At 42.8% G+C, this 15,294-nt stretch overlaps 1 protein-coding gene across 1 annotated transcript in view; it reads right to left on the bottom strand.

The window, feature by feature from the left end:
• RSU1 (Ras suppressor protein 1) overlaps window positions 1–14,233 on the bottom strand; it is a 102,003-nt gene extending 87,770 nt beyond the window's left edge. Inside the window, exons 1-3 of the mRNA XM_063150551.1 lie at window positions 14,145–14,233; window positions 13,727–13,838; window positions 6,808–6,858 (exon numbers count right to left, since the gene is read on the bottom strand). Coding sequence (XP_063006621.1) covers window positions 6,808–6,858; window positions 13,727–13,835 — 160 coding nt within the window. The 5' untranslated portion in view covers window positions 13,836–13,838; window positions 14,145–14,233. The remainder of the gene's footprint in view (window positions 1–6,807; window positions 6,859–13,726; window positions 13,839–14,144) is intronic.
• Window positions 14,234–15,294: the final 1,061 nt, after the last annotated feature.

Below are 15,294 nucleotides of genomic sequence, written 5' to 3'. Positions count from 1 at the left end.
AGACACTGCCTGCCTCATTGTTATATTGTGTCAGGACAACAGCATGGAATGACTTACCAGAAGGAAGCAGAGGCAGAAGCATAGTAGAGGAGAATACAAGAAATAACAAAGACTAAAGAGTACACGGTCATCTGATTCCTTCCAGAAGTCAGCAAATTAGTAATATAAATAACCTGATACCAGGCAAGATGCAAAGTGTCAGACAATACCAGTGGGAGACACCATCACACATTTCAGCAGACTGGAGAACACAAAGCAGCCAGACTGGGAAGGAATTCAGGACAGGCAGATGCAGTGTTGATGTCTCTGGACTACCTCCAATAGATCCAGGTACAGACTAGAGCCAGAAAGGTGACTCAGAAAGGAGACATCCTATGTAAAAATTAAACCAAGATATTTTAGCAGCGTGCTAAAAAAGATCAAGGACACAGTCAAGAGGGTTAAAAGCAACGAAAGGACAAGCTTTTGTGCAGGTCACACACAGAGAGAAAAACAATTTAGGAGATGGCAGAGCAAAGAAGCAGTAAGTCATGTGAGCAGAAAAAAAAAGTTTTGAACTGCTCTGCTGAAAGAAAGCAAAATGTACAGTGATGATAAAGGGTGACCACATGGCTGTCAAAAGAACAATGATCAATGAGACACAGCCATTCTGACACGAGCACATAGTGAACTCAAACAAAATTCAGGTCTGGAAATGGGAACCAGCAGCAAAAAACTAATGGATCACCCCACAAAAGGGAAGGGACCAAAGATGACTAAAGGATTACATGAGAATCAAGGGAGAAGCAGTGAAAAGACCACAGAACAGTATAGGACAGCACATCAGAAGAATGGTAGAGGAGGACAGAGAACATGACATCAGGTAACACAGAGGAGGTTTGAGTAAAAAATAGTTGCTCCTGATCTCTCATTATTTAATCATTTGATAATACTGGATAAGGAATCAGAGTACCAGAACAAAAGGATATAGAAACCATCAGGAGTGAGCTATGAATAGCAGGAAAATTCTGAGATCATTTACAGACAGCACATGAATATATGAAGCCAGTGAGCACAGGACCACCTGAGGTTAAGGAGACTGAGGAGAAGAGCAAAACGAAGTCGCTGAGCACCATCAGCGAGCAGTCGGGATGAATAGCTGCCAGGAACACCAGCGGCTTCCCGGGAAAAGATGCTAAATGTGCTCAAAGAGTGACCTCTACTGGGCAAAGCACAGAGCACGGTACGGCACCGGCAGCGGGAACACTCCGGTACCCGCAGACACAGAATCTCTGCATTGATTTCTTCAAATGATTGCAATGTTAATTAACCACCAATGGCAGCCAAGGCAAATAACTGTCATAGCAGTTACAAGTCAAAGACTTAGTGCACATCCCAAAATAAATGAAAACAAAACAGGTTGGCAGCAACATACTGATGACACCTGATGCCAGTGCTGAAGTAACTAACCTTTAATATTCCAGCCTGTTTCCCAGTCACATCTTCCCCTCTGTGCCCTTCTGGCTGTGATAACAGACAAAATGAGCATCTGAAACCTCTTCAAACACACTTCCTATTCACAATATAATACATGGATTTTAATTGTCAAAACTTCATCAGCATGCCAAGGAAGGATTTCCCATCCTATACTAGGATGTGAAATTCTGTATACGTTCTAAGTGGCTGGAGAATACCTTGAGCTAGCTGACCTAATTAAATTCCATAAGGTTCAGTATCCCCTTCATACTTTATGGCAAAATAGTACACAAAAGCTGCTCTGCTAAGAAAAAGCAGACAAGGCTTAAGCCACATTTTTATGCTCTAATAGAGCATATTCTTTATGAAACTGAGTTTTTTCTGTTGCTAGTTCTACATCAATTCTTTCTCATTCACAAATCTAGTGGGGCACAAGGGGACCAAAAATGAAACCTAACCTAATTGCTGACTTCAGCCTGCAAAGGTACTTTTCTCCAGTCAAAGGTATCCATTTGTTGTACCAGTACAATCAATTTACAAATAAAGTAAATAAATAAATAAATAAAACCCCCTGAGCCCTCAAGACGTGATAGACAAACCCTACCATCAGCTCTGAATAAAATCCTCATCCTGACTCAGGTGATCTATTTTACCCTGTGTCCCAGAGCTCCACCTCATTGTGCTTGGCACGATATGGGGCAAGATCCAGATTCAAAACAGACAAGCCTGGGGATATATAACCCTTCTTCTCCCTGACCTGGGTTCTCAGAATCTCTGCAATTCCAGCCTGTTCCCCAAAACCATTATTAAAACAGGAACTCCAGCTTAAGGGCTCTGAACAAAATAGCTCTAAGTTTGATTTCAAGAATTTTTATGACAAATTCCTTGACACACGACTGGCACTGCTATCCCAGCATGAAGCAGAGAGCAGCAATGTCACAGGAACCATGGCAGCTGCCCCTGCAGAACAGGCAGATCTACAGCAACACCTGAAGGTCTCTTTCCTCCTGCACAGAGGCACCAGATGAGCAAGTGGCCAAGACTGCTGCAAACTTTCAGTGACATTCCACCTGAACTTGAGTGAAGCAGCCCTAGAAATACCCAAAACAGAAGCATAAATACCCAAAAATTACTACTGTTGCACAGATGATGCAGAAACAATATTGGTGGCTGACCAAACTGATCAAATGTAATTTCCACAACAGTATGTCCTGTGCCTCAAACTCCCCCTCTGCCCCTCTAGCAGAGATACCCTAATTCCCTACCACTATTCATAAATTATCCTATTGAGCAGGAGGTGGATCTGTATGTCCCTCAGCTAGCATCATGTGACATGAGCAAAAACAACCTGGTCACATCTACCTGAATTAATCCACCACACTGAAGGACAGATACCTATGTTCAGCCACTCATTTCCACCAATTTAAAAAACATTTGTTAGAACTTCTATTGCATTTACTCTGATGGTAGCCAATGGGTTCAAAAGACACCTGGGTTAGGATCAGACAACTTTTACAGGCTAAGACTATCTTCAATTTTGCTTCTCAGCTGTATACTGGATAGAAGGCTTTAAAATTACTAAATGATGGAACAAAAAACACCCAGTATAACAAATAGAGACACTGGCCCTTATGTCTACATTATGCCAAGAAAAGGCACAAATATTCACTTTCTCCTTCTGCTTTCTATTGGATTGTCAGAGATCCTGCAGAGGAATCATCCCAGCTTTGTCACTTATGCAGCACCTGGTTCAAAAAGACTGCAGAATCACAACTATTTGGCTTCCCTGAGAGTTTTGCTTCTGATTTTGAAGCACAAGTAGCTCTCACCAAGCAGCAAAGGACAGACTCCACTGTTTCAGTAGTCACCCAGAGCAGAAAAAGCCAGTTCAAGACTCCTCCATTAGCACAGCACCAGATAACTGAAAAAAAAATTCAGCCTAATATGCTCCAGAAAAATCAATGTGGACTTGAGTATGTCTGATAATGAATGATTTAGACACATAAATGAAGTACAAATGGCACACTAGAAATACTCTAAAATCCATGCAACAGAAGTATTCTGAGCAGTATAGTGGATTTAATTGAGCAGTCCTCATACTTGCTGATGAAACTTTACTCAGTTTTAATAGTTTTGTGGCAAAAATACAAAGTACATTTACATAAAAATATCCACGTTTTACATTTATTTATTCTTTCAGATAGACATATTTACTCTAAACACCAAAAAAACCCCTAGCAGAACACTCATTTAAATGGCAGGAAACTAGCAAAAGATGCTAATATGACCTTAGTGTAGCATGTCAAGTGTCACTGCCATCAGCCTCCTAGTCATTTTAAGAACAATCTGCTAAGACAATTAATTACATAGCTTAAAAGATTAGGTCAACAGTGTCAGATATGAGAATATGAACTTGAAATTTAGCCTTTTAAAAATGTGTGCTGTCTATTTAAGTGTCTACATCCATTTGTGAAAGAAGAGTAAGTTTCAGACTTGATGAATTACTTCTTAGGACAAGCAAGGGTCTTACCTTGCCATGAAAGAAACCCAAACACAGCAATTAGAAAGGCTGACAGAATCCCTTGGCTGAGAGAAAGCATGTACTTGCAGCCTGCTGATCTGACAGCTACTTTAGGAGAAAGCAATTAATTGAAGTGTGAGATTTAATGTAACACAAACTTACAGTCATGGCAATCTTTAAACTGGTATTTTGAAAGCTAAAACTGCTTTAAGCAAATGGTACACTCTGGGTTTTTCTTAAATAGTTAAAGCCAACCTGGACACATCTTTCTTGGACACTTCTTATTACTGTATCTTTCCTCCCCAGTCAGGTCTGCAGGCAGGACATAGGTTAGTTACTCAGCTTTTCAGTGAGGAGCTCATGCTGAAGCACATGCCCTCCCCAGGCTCAGATGTGAGACAGCCAAGATTCAAGTCTCCATGCAGGAGCTTCAGCCTAGCTCCTCTTCCTCAGAGCAAGGCAGACACCCTGCTACCTGCCCAGCCAGTTGTGTGCTCAGCTGAGATCATCCTTTAGCTATCTTAAAATTTGTAAGGCACCAAGTGGAAAAGCTGATTCACTGGCAATCTGAAAGTGTGAGATTTCAAAAAGTTCTAAGAATTTTACAAATTTCAAAGAATAGTGAAGTTTACCAAGAGTAACATTTCCAACTCATTTCATGCTTGTGCCAGGTAAGCAGCCATTCAGAGATAGCAGAGCAAATAAACAGCACCAGAGAAGCCTTGCCTGTCAGCACTAAGGTACCCAGCCTTGGTGAGCTGAGTTGTGCAGCATGAACTGCTATCTCAAGGTGCCTGCAACCCCACAAAGGCTGCAGAGAAAGCTGCAGTGGCTGGGTACAATGAACTGCCTAGCTTTCAACAGCTCAAGTTCAGGGACACCCATCTCCTTGTAGTGCCTGAGGGAACACACAGAAGTCACTAGCTGGGTGGCCCCAGCTCCACCAGTGGCTGATAACAGATGCCAGACAGCAATATGCCCAGAGAAAATTCATCATAATCCTTCTCAAAAGATTGTTGTCCCAGCTTCAAGCTATTTGTAACTTCATGGCCTTCTAAGCCATGGACAGAACTGCATGTTTAACAGTGATGCACTTGGGATTTTTCCTCCCTTAACTGGCCCATTAAATCACCCATCAGTCATCATTTATATGCCAGATGGCTGGAAACTGTTGGTCACATTTGTAATTAAATTGAGATCTCTTTGAAAACTACAATGGGATAAAAACAAATAGCAAGATGGCAGTCTAGAGGGCACTACACTACCAAAAGAAGGGTCCTGAACAACTAATTCATAGCTCTCACAGCCACAGTCACTAAGTGCCCATAATTTTATCTTATTTACTACAAACTCTTTAAACTACACATTAGTACCCAATAAACTGCATCCAGAGAAGTGCTTATGCACTAAAATCTAGGGATATTTATATTCTCTTCATGCTTAATCCTCTGCAAATGCTCAGAGACTGCAGTGACACTTTTGCATTAATTCACATGTTTTAAATAACACATATTAGCTTACAGCTCATGCAGCAAGCAGTGCAGAGTTCAACAGGCTAAGTTTTATTATTTGTTTGTGTTTCCTAAGACCCATCTCAATTTGTAAAGATTTTCTTGGATACACCCTAAAGCACAAACACCCTAATATGCCTCTTGTCAACACACACCAACTTTATTGGTTCCATTCCCCTCCCCTTTCCATCTCTCCAGTTGAGTTTCAAAAAGAGGAGTGGTTTAGAGAGAAACCCATTGGCACATGCAGAGAGCAGACAAAAAGAACATCAACAAGACCAACACTTCTTTTTATAAGATGCACAGAAACAGGGGTGAGACAAAATTCACTGCTTGAATTTCAACAACCAAGAAGCAGGAATGTTTGTACAAGACACTGGTAGATAAACCACAAAAACAAAAAAAGAAAAAAACCCAAACCCATAAAAACTTTTGTCTTGCAAAAGTCAGTCTGGTATCTCCCCCTACCAAGTTAAGTCTCATATTTATGTTGTTCTTGACATGCTATTCACCAACATCTCACTTAGGAACTTCTTTACTGAGGGAAGCAATATCCACAACCTGAAGGTGGTGTGAGCAGTATGACCAAGAGACAACCATTTTTTGGACAGAAAGAGGCTACTCTTTTTACCATGCCTGATGCTTACATTCAGTTGGCCTTGCTCATATATGTTTGGTTATATATGTAATGCACTGGAGTTGTAACTTGCTTTGCTTCAGTCAAATTCATTATCCATTCACTAAAATGCAAACTGTGTTGCTTCTGAGACAGTTAAAAATTTCAAAAGTCCTCACCTTAACATAAGGACTTCAGAGCCATGGTAGTGTGGGGGCCTGGCTAAATATATGTATTGTAAATATATGTATGGCAGTGATCTCTGTTTTGTATTGCCCCAATGCTAGTTATTGTAAATGGGCTGCAGCTGTGATGTCCTTGATTGGGCAGCAGCTGTAGCCTGTGGAGGTAGCCGGGATAAAAGGGGGTGTGGCCCTCAGAGAGGGCCGGAGAGGAGCCCTGGCAGAGAAGCAACAACAATGCTGCTGTGACGATTACAACATGGTAGGAAATGGATTTCTGGCTTAACTGGTGATCTGAGAACTACAGATCTTTCTGTACATTGCAAGTGTCTATTGAAGTTGTGAAGGCAAGTTGAAAATGGCTGCTAAGTCATATCCTCAATCTCTCTACTTTTTATGAAGTACTAATAAGAAGCACCACTCTATAACAGAGTCATTGCACTCTGTATCAAACTTGCAGTGTCAACTTTTCAAGGTTACTCAACTGCCTGCAGTGAAGTCCAAACCCAGGAAAATACTCACTTGTAAGCTTGTTGTGACTCAGAACCAGCTGTGTGATGTGAGACAGCGTAACTGCAAATGAAGAGAGAAAGAAGTTAGTTTATGGACACGGCAACTGAGAGCTTGTATCTATTTCAGCTGAAAAACAAAAAAGAAAAAAAAAAAGAAAGCTATTCTTTCCACCCCAGTAACATGATTCATGTGCACTGTCACAAATAAACAAGAGAAGCTCAAGAGTAAAGGGCCAGTCCACCTACTCCTCTGCACTTCACATTTCTGTTACTGCATCAGACACAACATGGAGAGATTTACTCACTGATACAGTAACCTGTTTCAGCTAATCCTTGAAAAAGCTCATGACTTAACAAAGGCAAATACAACCTGTTAGCAGAATGAAAGCAGTCACTCAAAGGCACCATCAGATCAGACAGTTCAGTGTTTTTTCAAAAAAAAGCATCACCATAGTTCACTGTGCAATTGCAGGTTGTGAAGGAAGGAAAGGCAGGAAGGAGAAAAGAATAAACAGTGCACCCATGGTGAATTTCTCCCAAAATTCAAAATTTGAGCACTCAAAGCACTGCCTGCCCCACCTTACTATGCAGAACAAGAGGACAGGGAAAGAAGCCCATGGAAAGTCTGTAAGAGTATTGTAGGAAAATCATCACTAAAGGGCAGGCCAGACCAGCAGCCTCCACAAAGAGCTCTGTCTTTAAAACAAAGGACACACAGGTACCTGAACCATAAGCAACCATTTAACATTACTGAGTGCTTATCCATATAGATAAATATAGGATTGCAATTTACACAGCAAAATGAGAGAAGATTCTGGAGACAGTCACAAGCTTGTGAGCAAATGCCTAAGTAAGCTTTATACATTTGTTTCTCTTGGTACAACTATTGTAATAACTGGGACAATCAGTAAAAGTCAACATTTCATGGGCCCTTGATATTCAAGCCTGACTAATAAGAACACAATCACCAGAAGAGCAGCTCTACCACTGAGATGAAAAGTCCTCTAGTCTGATGTCTTCAGTTCCAAGGCAACTGAACTTAGACTATAGCCAGATAAAATCTGACATCATCAAACCCAGGAAAAAAAACTTCATTTTCCTGCATTTGACTTCAGAAATAAGTCGTTCTGGAGCTCTGAGGCTTTACCTAGACTCAACAGCATCAACAAAAAATAATTGCTTTTTTTAAAAAAAAGGGGGAAAAATAATTGGTTTTGATACTGTACAAAGGTGCTTCCATTTCACTTTGCCTTTAAAGCAGAGAAATTAAACAATGACAATGAAGGTTTAAGGCTGCAGATTTTGGTCTGATCACTGAACTCCTGATTAATTTAAATGCTATAATAAGTGCATATCTAAAGGTAGGCCTTTTGACTACACCATCAAGCCATGGGCACCACTGGCCTTTAGCAACACAACGTTAGAAGCATTACTCTCCCTCTCCTTTTTTGTCCCATCACAGTGTTCTTCAACCGATATTATTTTCAGAAAGGTTTCTTCTCTCACATCCATACAGAACAGAACAAAGTCCATGTTAAAAATTTCAAGGCCAAAATCCCTAGGCAAAAGACACTTGAATCTGTATTTTACTGTCCAAATTTGACTGAAGCCTAGACACTGTCTGAAACTCCACTATCTCAGTCAGTCCTGATGCATGACAAAAAGTTCCATGACATCTTTGAGCAGCAATGGCAGGTTGACAATCCCCAAAGGAACAAGAAGGGCTACACTCCAGTACTATTTTGAAAAGAGCAAAGGTTTAGGTGTCTGTGCTCTGGACTACTTCCAGCAGCATTTTAGACATATCAAGACAAAGAGATTGTTCAGTCTTGAAAGGTCCAAAGCTACTACCAGTTCAGAGGCAAGTACAGAAGCATTTTAAGAAAGGGAACAAAGATAAGATAATGGTACTTGCTCTCTCCTTACACAGAGAGAAATTTGCTCACTTACATTAAACAGACCTGGGTCAAACAACCAGCCCCTGGAGATAAAATGCTTTCCTTCCACTGCCACATGCCTACTCCTGTGAAAAGGACTGTGTTGTGGGAACAGCTGACTGAGATTTACCTCATCCTATACATAAAGTCATTCTGTAGGACAACTAAACAATCAAGTCTGGCAAGGAAGACATCTGTCTTAACTGATTAACATCCCCAAGTAACATCTAGAAGGCTAAAGGGGGGCTGGGGGGCAGTTTTATTTGGATGTACACAGTCCAGGTAAGCACAAAATACAACAGGCCAGATAACTCAACCCGGGTACCAGTCTCCTGAGAATGGAAGGGCACTGAGATTCCCACTGGAAATTGCTCTAACCTCTCTATGATGCCACTGCAGGAGCTTCTGGACACCTTGTAACATTATAGTCATTAGCATACAGGCAATAAGTTACTGTGGTTTCATGAATTCACCAGATATTCACGCAGAATAATACTTATATTCTATAATACCTACTGCCAGAGCAATTTACTTGCACAGTAATCACAAATTCTCATTATGGTCGCAGTCCCACTATTACTTCAAAAAAGAGTGAGTCAAGGGAAGAATATTTAGGTTCTTCCATTTTGGCACTATTATCAAATCTCTTTATATACTGTTGCCCTGCACTGCAAATTAGCTTCACATAAAATATCTGGATGACAATACTCAACCTAATTATTAAGGAAAATATAAAACAAATAAAAGCCCTGCCCATCAGCAAATTTTAAAAAAAGCCAAAACAAAAAACACAAAACCCCCCCCCAACCAACCAACCTCACAAAACAACCAAAGCAAAGTAAAATAAATTAGGAAAAAAAAACCCCACACTCACAAAACAGGAAGACCCCAGTGACTTTGCTGAGCCAAGATAAGACATTGCCTGTCCCACTGGAGGAAGTTAAAGCAGGATGAGCATTACTGTTACAAGTAGCCTGCCTCTCCATCTTCTGTGCTTTCATTATTTTAGGAAGGAACAATTTTATCAACACTAACTTTCTGATAAAGAATTCTAGTCACACAACTATGTACTTTATGCAAAATATGAATAGCTTACAGATGGAATGATAATGAGAACAAATTAACACATAAATAGGATTGCATCCAATATTCCTTCCCTGACAACAGAGCAGATGCCACAAGTTATTTGGGCAAAAAAATTCCTTTACTCGTACCTCCTCCTCCATATCAACTGCTTAAAAGACACATAAATGACACTGGTCCACACTCTAAGAACAATTCCATGGTTGTTGATGGCTGTTTAAAGTCCTTTCAATAAATGCCCTATCCTTTGCTAGGCTAGGGGAAAGGGAACATCACTCCCTTCTTGCTGGAGTTGGCTGACATGCTTGCTCAGCCTACAGGATGTCTATTAATGCTCTCCACCATTACCTGTCCATAGTGGGTACTTTATGAACAAATATAATCTGTTTATACAATATAAACAATATATATTTAAACAAAATATATTTACTTCACAATATGAAGGCAAAAAACCCAAACCAACACAATAGTCTACAGGACAAGACATTTTTTACACTATTTATGCACAGAGGATGCACAACTATAGTAGAGATGTGCACACAAATGGTGTAACTCTTGTTTTATCATATGCTGAAATAATAAAAAAGTCTTTAACACTTAAAACTGTGTCACGTGGTATGTGCATGACAAGCGAAAGCACAGAACACTTACATCAAGGGGTATTTTTTGTCTCAAATAAAATCTGTTCTACAGAACACGTCTGAAAAAGGGTTCTCATATTACAGCTCTGAAAGCATCAAAAGTTCAGATACTCTAAAGGTGTGTAGCACAAATCTAGTTTGTATTTTAATTCATTAGGAGAAAACATAGAAGTGCCTGGATTCGAGGAATATGCCAAAAATAGAACTCTACTTCTAATGTCATTAATGAGCTCCTGAGTTAGAAGTGCTTCAGGGACTATTTAACCTTTTTTTGTGAATCTGAACACCACGTTGTATATAAGCTGGCTACCATACTCCTTCTTTGCTAAACATGAAAGTGGGAAGAGATGTAAGGGTTGCCAAGCTTACAGGTCTAAGTTAGCTTGCCAATATCCTTCCAGATAGAAGTATTTCATCCTTAATTGGAAAGAGACACTGGTATTTGACAGAAACAAGTTTTGCTTGTTTATTGCAAGTTTTGCTTTTTCTCTCCCACACCTACTGCAGAGGGTGAAAGACAATGTAAAACAAAGTATGAGTGACTGCCCTGTACTGCAGGAAGCCATTCACTACACTGAAAAGAGAAGCCAGAAGAGAATTGTATCCAAGACAAGGCATATATTCCCCTCTGCTCTTCTTTGCCCCCACGTAACACCAGTTTTCTCTATCACTTACTCTTTTGTTGGTTTGTTGTTTTGTTTTTTTTCCCTAAACACACATGACAAGAACAAGGCTACGCCTAAGGAAAAGGACTGGCACACCGAGCAGATGCTGCATGCTGCTTCCAAATCCTTGTGCCTCTATTAACGCTGTGTGAATTAAGTTAAGAAAGGTTAAATACAAGCTTATCAACCACCCTGCAGCAAGTACTCAAACGTGCAGTGAGACAAGGCTTGGTCCTTTCCTTGAAGATTTGGGACTAGAGGGAGCAGTTTACCTTTAAGGGGTACTTGGCACCTCTGGTAGGGGCATTCACAATCACTAAATAATTACATGAGACAAAATGCTGATCAGGGGCTCCCAAACACAGTAACTCAGGCACACCTTCCAACCTACAAAACTCAAATAGCCAAAAATGTTCCCTCCAATCATTATCTAAACTTACCTCAACTCTCAACATCTACTGGTGGCCCTCCTTAAAAATGAAATGCTGTGCAAGAAGAGTCATTGGGCATGAATAGTGATGATTGCTTTTAACAGAGATCTTTACTTCATGGAAGGAAAAAATTAAAATAGCTGAAAAGGCAAGCTTTAACACTGCCCTGGAAACATATGCAACACACAGAGAAGCAAAGGTAACAGCTCAGTTTCCTTTAGCTTACAGAGAGCTTAGCCAGAGAAAACCAAAATATCCAACCCTCATTAGAGAAGACCATCCATTTGGGGTCAGGTGACAGGGTTTTGAAAACAAGTTTAACACTTCCTCAATTCTTTACGAAAAATTCGGAAGTATTTGGTGAAAGGTGCTCCTTCTCCAGAAGGCAAATATCTCTGTGGTAAAAAAACCCCCAAACCCAGAACAATTTATGTGTTCTGTCAGTGAACATAACAACTGAAAAAGCAACTAATTTAACAGAAATCAGTCATCATTTCCCCCTTCCCTAACTTCCATCTCAAACTGAAGAAGACCCCAAATCCCCCTGCTAGATCAAGTCACACAAGATGCACCAAGAGTATCTGCACAGACTCCTCTGATGCAGTCTAAGGTACCACACGTCTATACTTCATGTAGGGAGCTCCCTGCCAAAGACACTTCAGATGCTTAATTAGCAACCTGGCATCAGGGAGCATCTGGGGAGCACAGTGCCCCACCCTGGTCCCTGGCCCTGCCTGAACAACAAACCCCAAAGAGTCTCTGCACAAGAAAACCTTTTTTTTTTTTTTTTCTTTAGGATTATCAATGTGCTTCAACATTATTCTTTTTTCATGCTTGAAAGATAAAAGCTAATTAATTAATTAAGTATCTAGTGTTGACAGCAGGCACCAAGTCTACTTAACAAAAGCAACAGTACTCTGTTGCTGCTCCATATACCTGACAGATCTAAGTATAGTTCTCAAAATTGATCTGTAATTAATGTGAGCTAAACACCACTTTGTCTCAAGTAACTGCTCATGCTACAGAAATGCAGAGAAACCTTCTGTGAGAACTTAATGTGAGTTCACATTTACAGTCCTTAACAACACCATCTTCCCAAAGTCCCATGTACCACCCAGAACCAGGAAAACAGTAGTAAGGAATGAAGACTTAGGTACAGAACTCAGTTCTGCAAAACTGTACTTAAGACTTCATCCTTTACTGATGTGATTGAAGACACCTTGATGCGCTCCCAACTCTGCAGACAATGGTGAGTTGGTAGTGAGCCATGCCTTTCCCTGAGCTCATATCCATCTTGTGAGAAGAGTTATGTCTATTTGCTCCTGGCTGCTCTCAAGTTTAAAAAACACAGTAAAGAGCTAAACCAGGATACAGTCAAGAGTTTTAAGAACATTGGTTGGTTGAGATTTTGTTTTTTTCCCCTTCATTGGATCACACATTCAGAAAAATTTCAGCCTGTGGCACACTACAGTCACAACTTTAACTCCCTGAGTATTGGCTATGTCATAACATCATGTGCACTTTAAAAAGGCAAAGATACCTAACCTGCTCTTCATTTATGTGTTCTCCAGAACCATAACAGCATGTTGCTATTGGTTGGCTGTATTTACTGTGAATTTAACTACAGCAAATGCACCATACCGACAGCAGCACCCTGCCATGGTTCAGCAAGCATGTGCAATGGTGTAATATCCAAAGCATGATGCTGCTGTATCTGTGATACAGTATTGCTGCCCTCTCCTTCACAGGCCAGTCGCCCGTCGTTGCAGGCTGATGTCACCCTGTCCCTTTCAAAACCCAGTGGAGATGCTGCTCGGCTGGTGTTTTTGTTTCAGTAGCAGGACGGAGAAGAGGGAAAGTCTCCCATCAGCCAAGTGCCAGAATGCCAGCAGTGCCACAGGGACGGCTGAGTCCCCTGGACACACACACCCACACCCACACACCTACGGCTCCGGCAGCCTGGTGCGGGGCGCTTCGCTCAGCCCCGGATCGCTCCCCAAGCCCCCCGTGCCCAAAGGCCACCAAAGGCACCCCCGCACGGGAGCGTCTCGGACTCGGCGCCCGGGCCGGGCCGGGGTGTCCCGGACCCCCACGCCCAGGGCCGGCCCCGCTCTCCCGGGACAAATAAGGAAGTTTCCGCGCTGTGCCCGCCCTCCCGCCGCCGGTACCTACACAGGCCGGGCACGTCCAGCATGCTGGAGATGCCGCGGTCGCACATGTCCACCTCGGGCTGGTTCTTCTCCCTGCTCTCCTCCACGATCTTCTTCAGGGACTTGGACATGGTCTAGGCGGGGCAGAAACGGACACCGTGAGCCGGACGGCGGGGGAAACCCGCGCAGGGGACACGAATCTCCACCAGCCGGGACAGCGCCGGGACGGCCCCGGCCCCGAGTGCCCGAGCGCAGAGAACCCCCCTGCCCAGCGCCGCCGGGGGAACCAGCCCCGTCCGCCCCGCCGGCCCCGCCCGCCCGTGCCAGCGGAGCACTGCCCGGGATGCCGGCCGCACTGTCACCCCGGGCGGCGGGCGGGCGGACAGACAGACAGACCAGACCCGGCCCGGCCCGGCCCTGCTCTGCCCGGGGGCACTCACCGCACGGGGCTGCGGCGGGACACGACGGGAAGCGGCGGGACACGGCGGGCGGATCCCACGGCGGGACGGCGGGCGGGCCCCGGCGGATCCCAGCGCGCCGCCCCCCTCGCCCCCGTGCGCAGGCGCAGCACAGCCCCGCCCGCACTGACCGGCGGGGGCGCCAGCGGCCCCGGAGCGGCCCTGAGGGGTCGGGCCGAGCCGAGAGTCCCGGAGCGCTCCGGGGTTTGGAAAGGTTGCCGGGGACAAAGCACGTTATCGCCAAAATAACTCACGCCAAAAAACACTCCGATGCATTTAACCAGCGTTTTCCATTTCTTCAGGAGCCCTCCTGGGTTTTCCAGTCAGCTCTAACAGCAAAACCAATCACAAGGATGGGTCCATGTTCTGAGCACTTGTAACTGGTCTCGACACACCATGGCGTTGGAGTTACACCTTACTGCCCAGAATGTAGCTATGCATGTAACCTCTTTCATGCCCAGAATGTAGTTATGCATATAACCTCTTTCATGCCCAGAATGTAGTTGTGCATGTAACCTCTTTCATGCCCAGAATGTAGTTATGCATATAACCTCTTTCATAAGGGTTGAAGTGCTCCTGCCTACTGCCATTCAACAGATATGGAAGCTCAGAGCAATTAGTGACTAAATCTATTAAGTTACCTAAGGCCAGGCTACCCACAGCTTTGAATTTTGCATATGTACTCCATGGTGTTACTTAGTAGCCTAAAAATGGTATCCACAGAAACCAAGATGATGAGTGTTTGCCTAAGCCATCAAATAAAAAACTTCCTGGAGGCGCAACTTCAACTTTTCCTTTTTTAGGAATGTAAGGATTTAATACTGGACTGCAGATTTGTAGCATGCTTATTCCTAATTAGAGTTTACTACTTTGAGCGCTTCCTGAAGTTACTGTCTGTTTTCAGGTCTTCCTTACAAAGTACTGCTGGAAGAGTATCTTCCTTTTAGCTGGATTTCTCAGCAGAACCCACTGTCACTCAGATGTACGGGGAGATGATGTACAGTTCTTATTTTGTCTGAAGAACCATGAATCTGGATCCCTTTCCTGTCTAAGAAAATGCCCTAACTGCCACCCATCAGTTGTCCCAAAGACCCAAGTGCTAACATGTCTGCTGTTCCTATTTCATGGCAAA

Source organism: Melospiza melodia, chromosome 1 (assembly GCF_035770615.1).
Source record: "Melospiza melodia melodia isolate bMelMel2 chromosome 1, bMelMel2.pri, whole genome shotgun sequence".
NCBI classification, from domain to species: domain Eukaryota; kingdom Metazoa; phylum Chordata; class Aves; order Passeriformes; family Passerellidae; genus Melospiza; species Melospiza melodia.
Note: the sequence above shows the minus strand (reverse complement) of the source record. Positions and strands in the feature narration are given on the sequence as shown.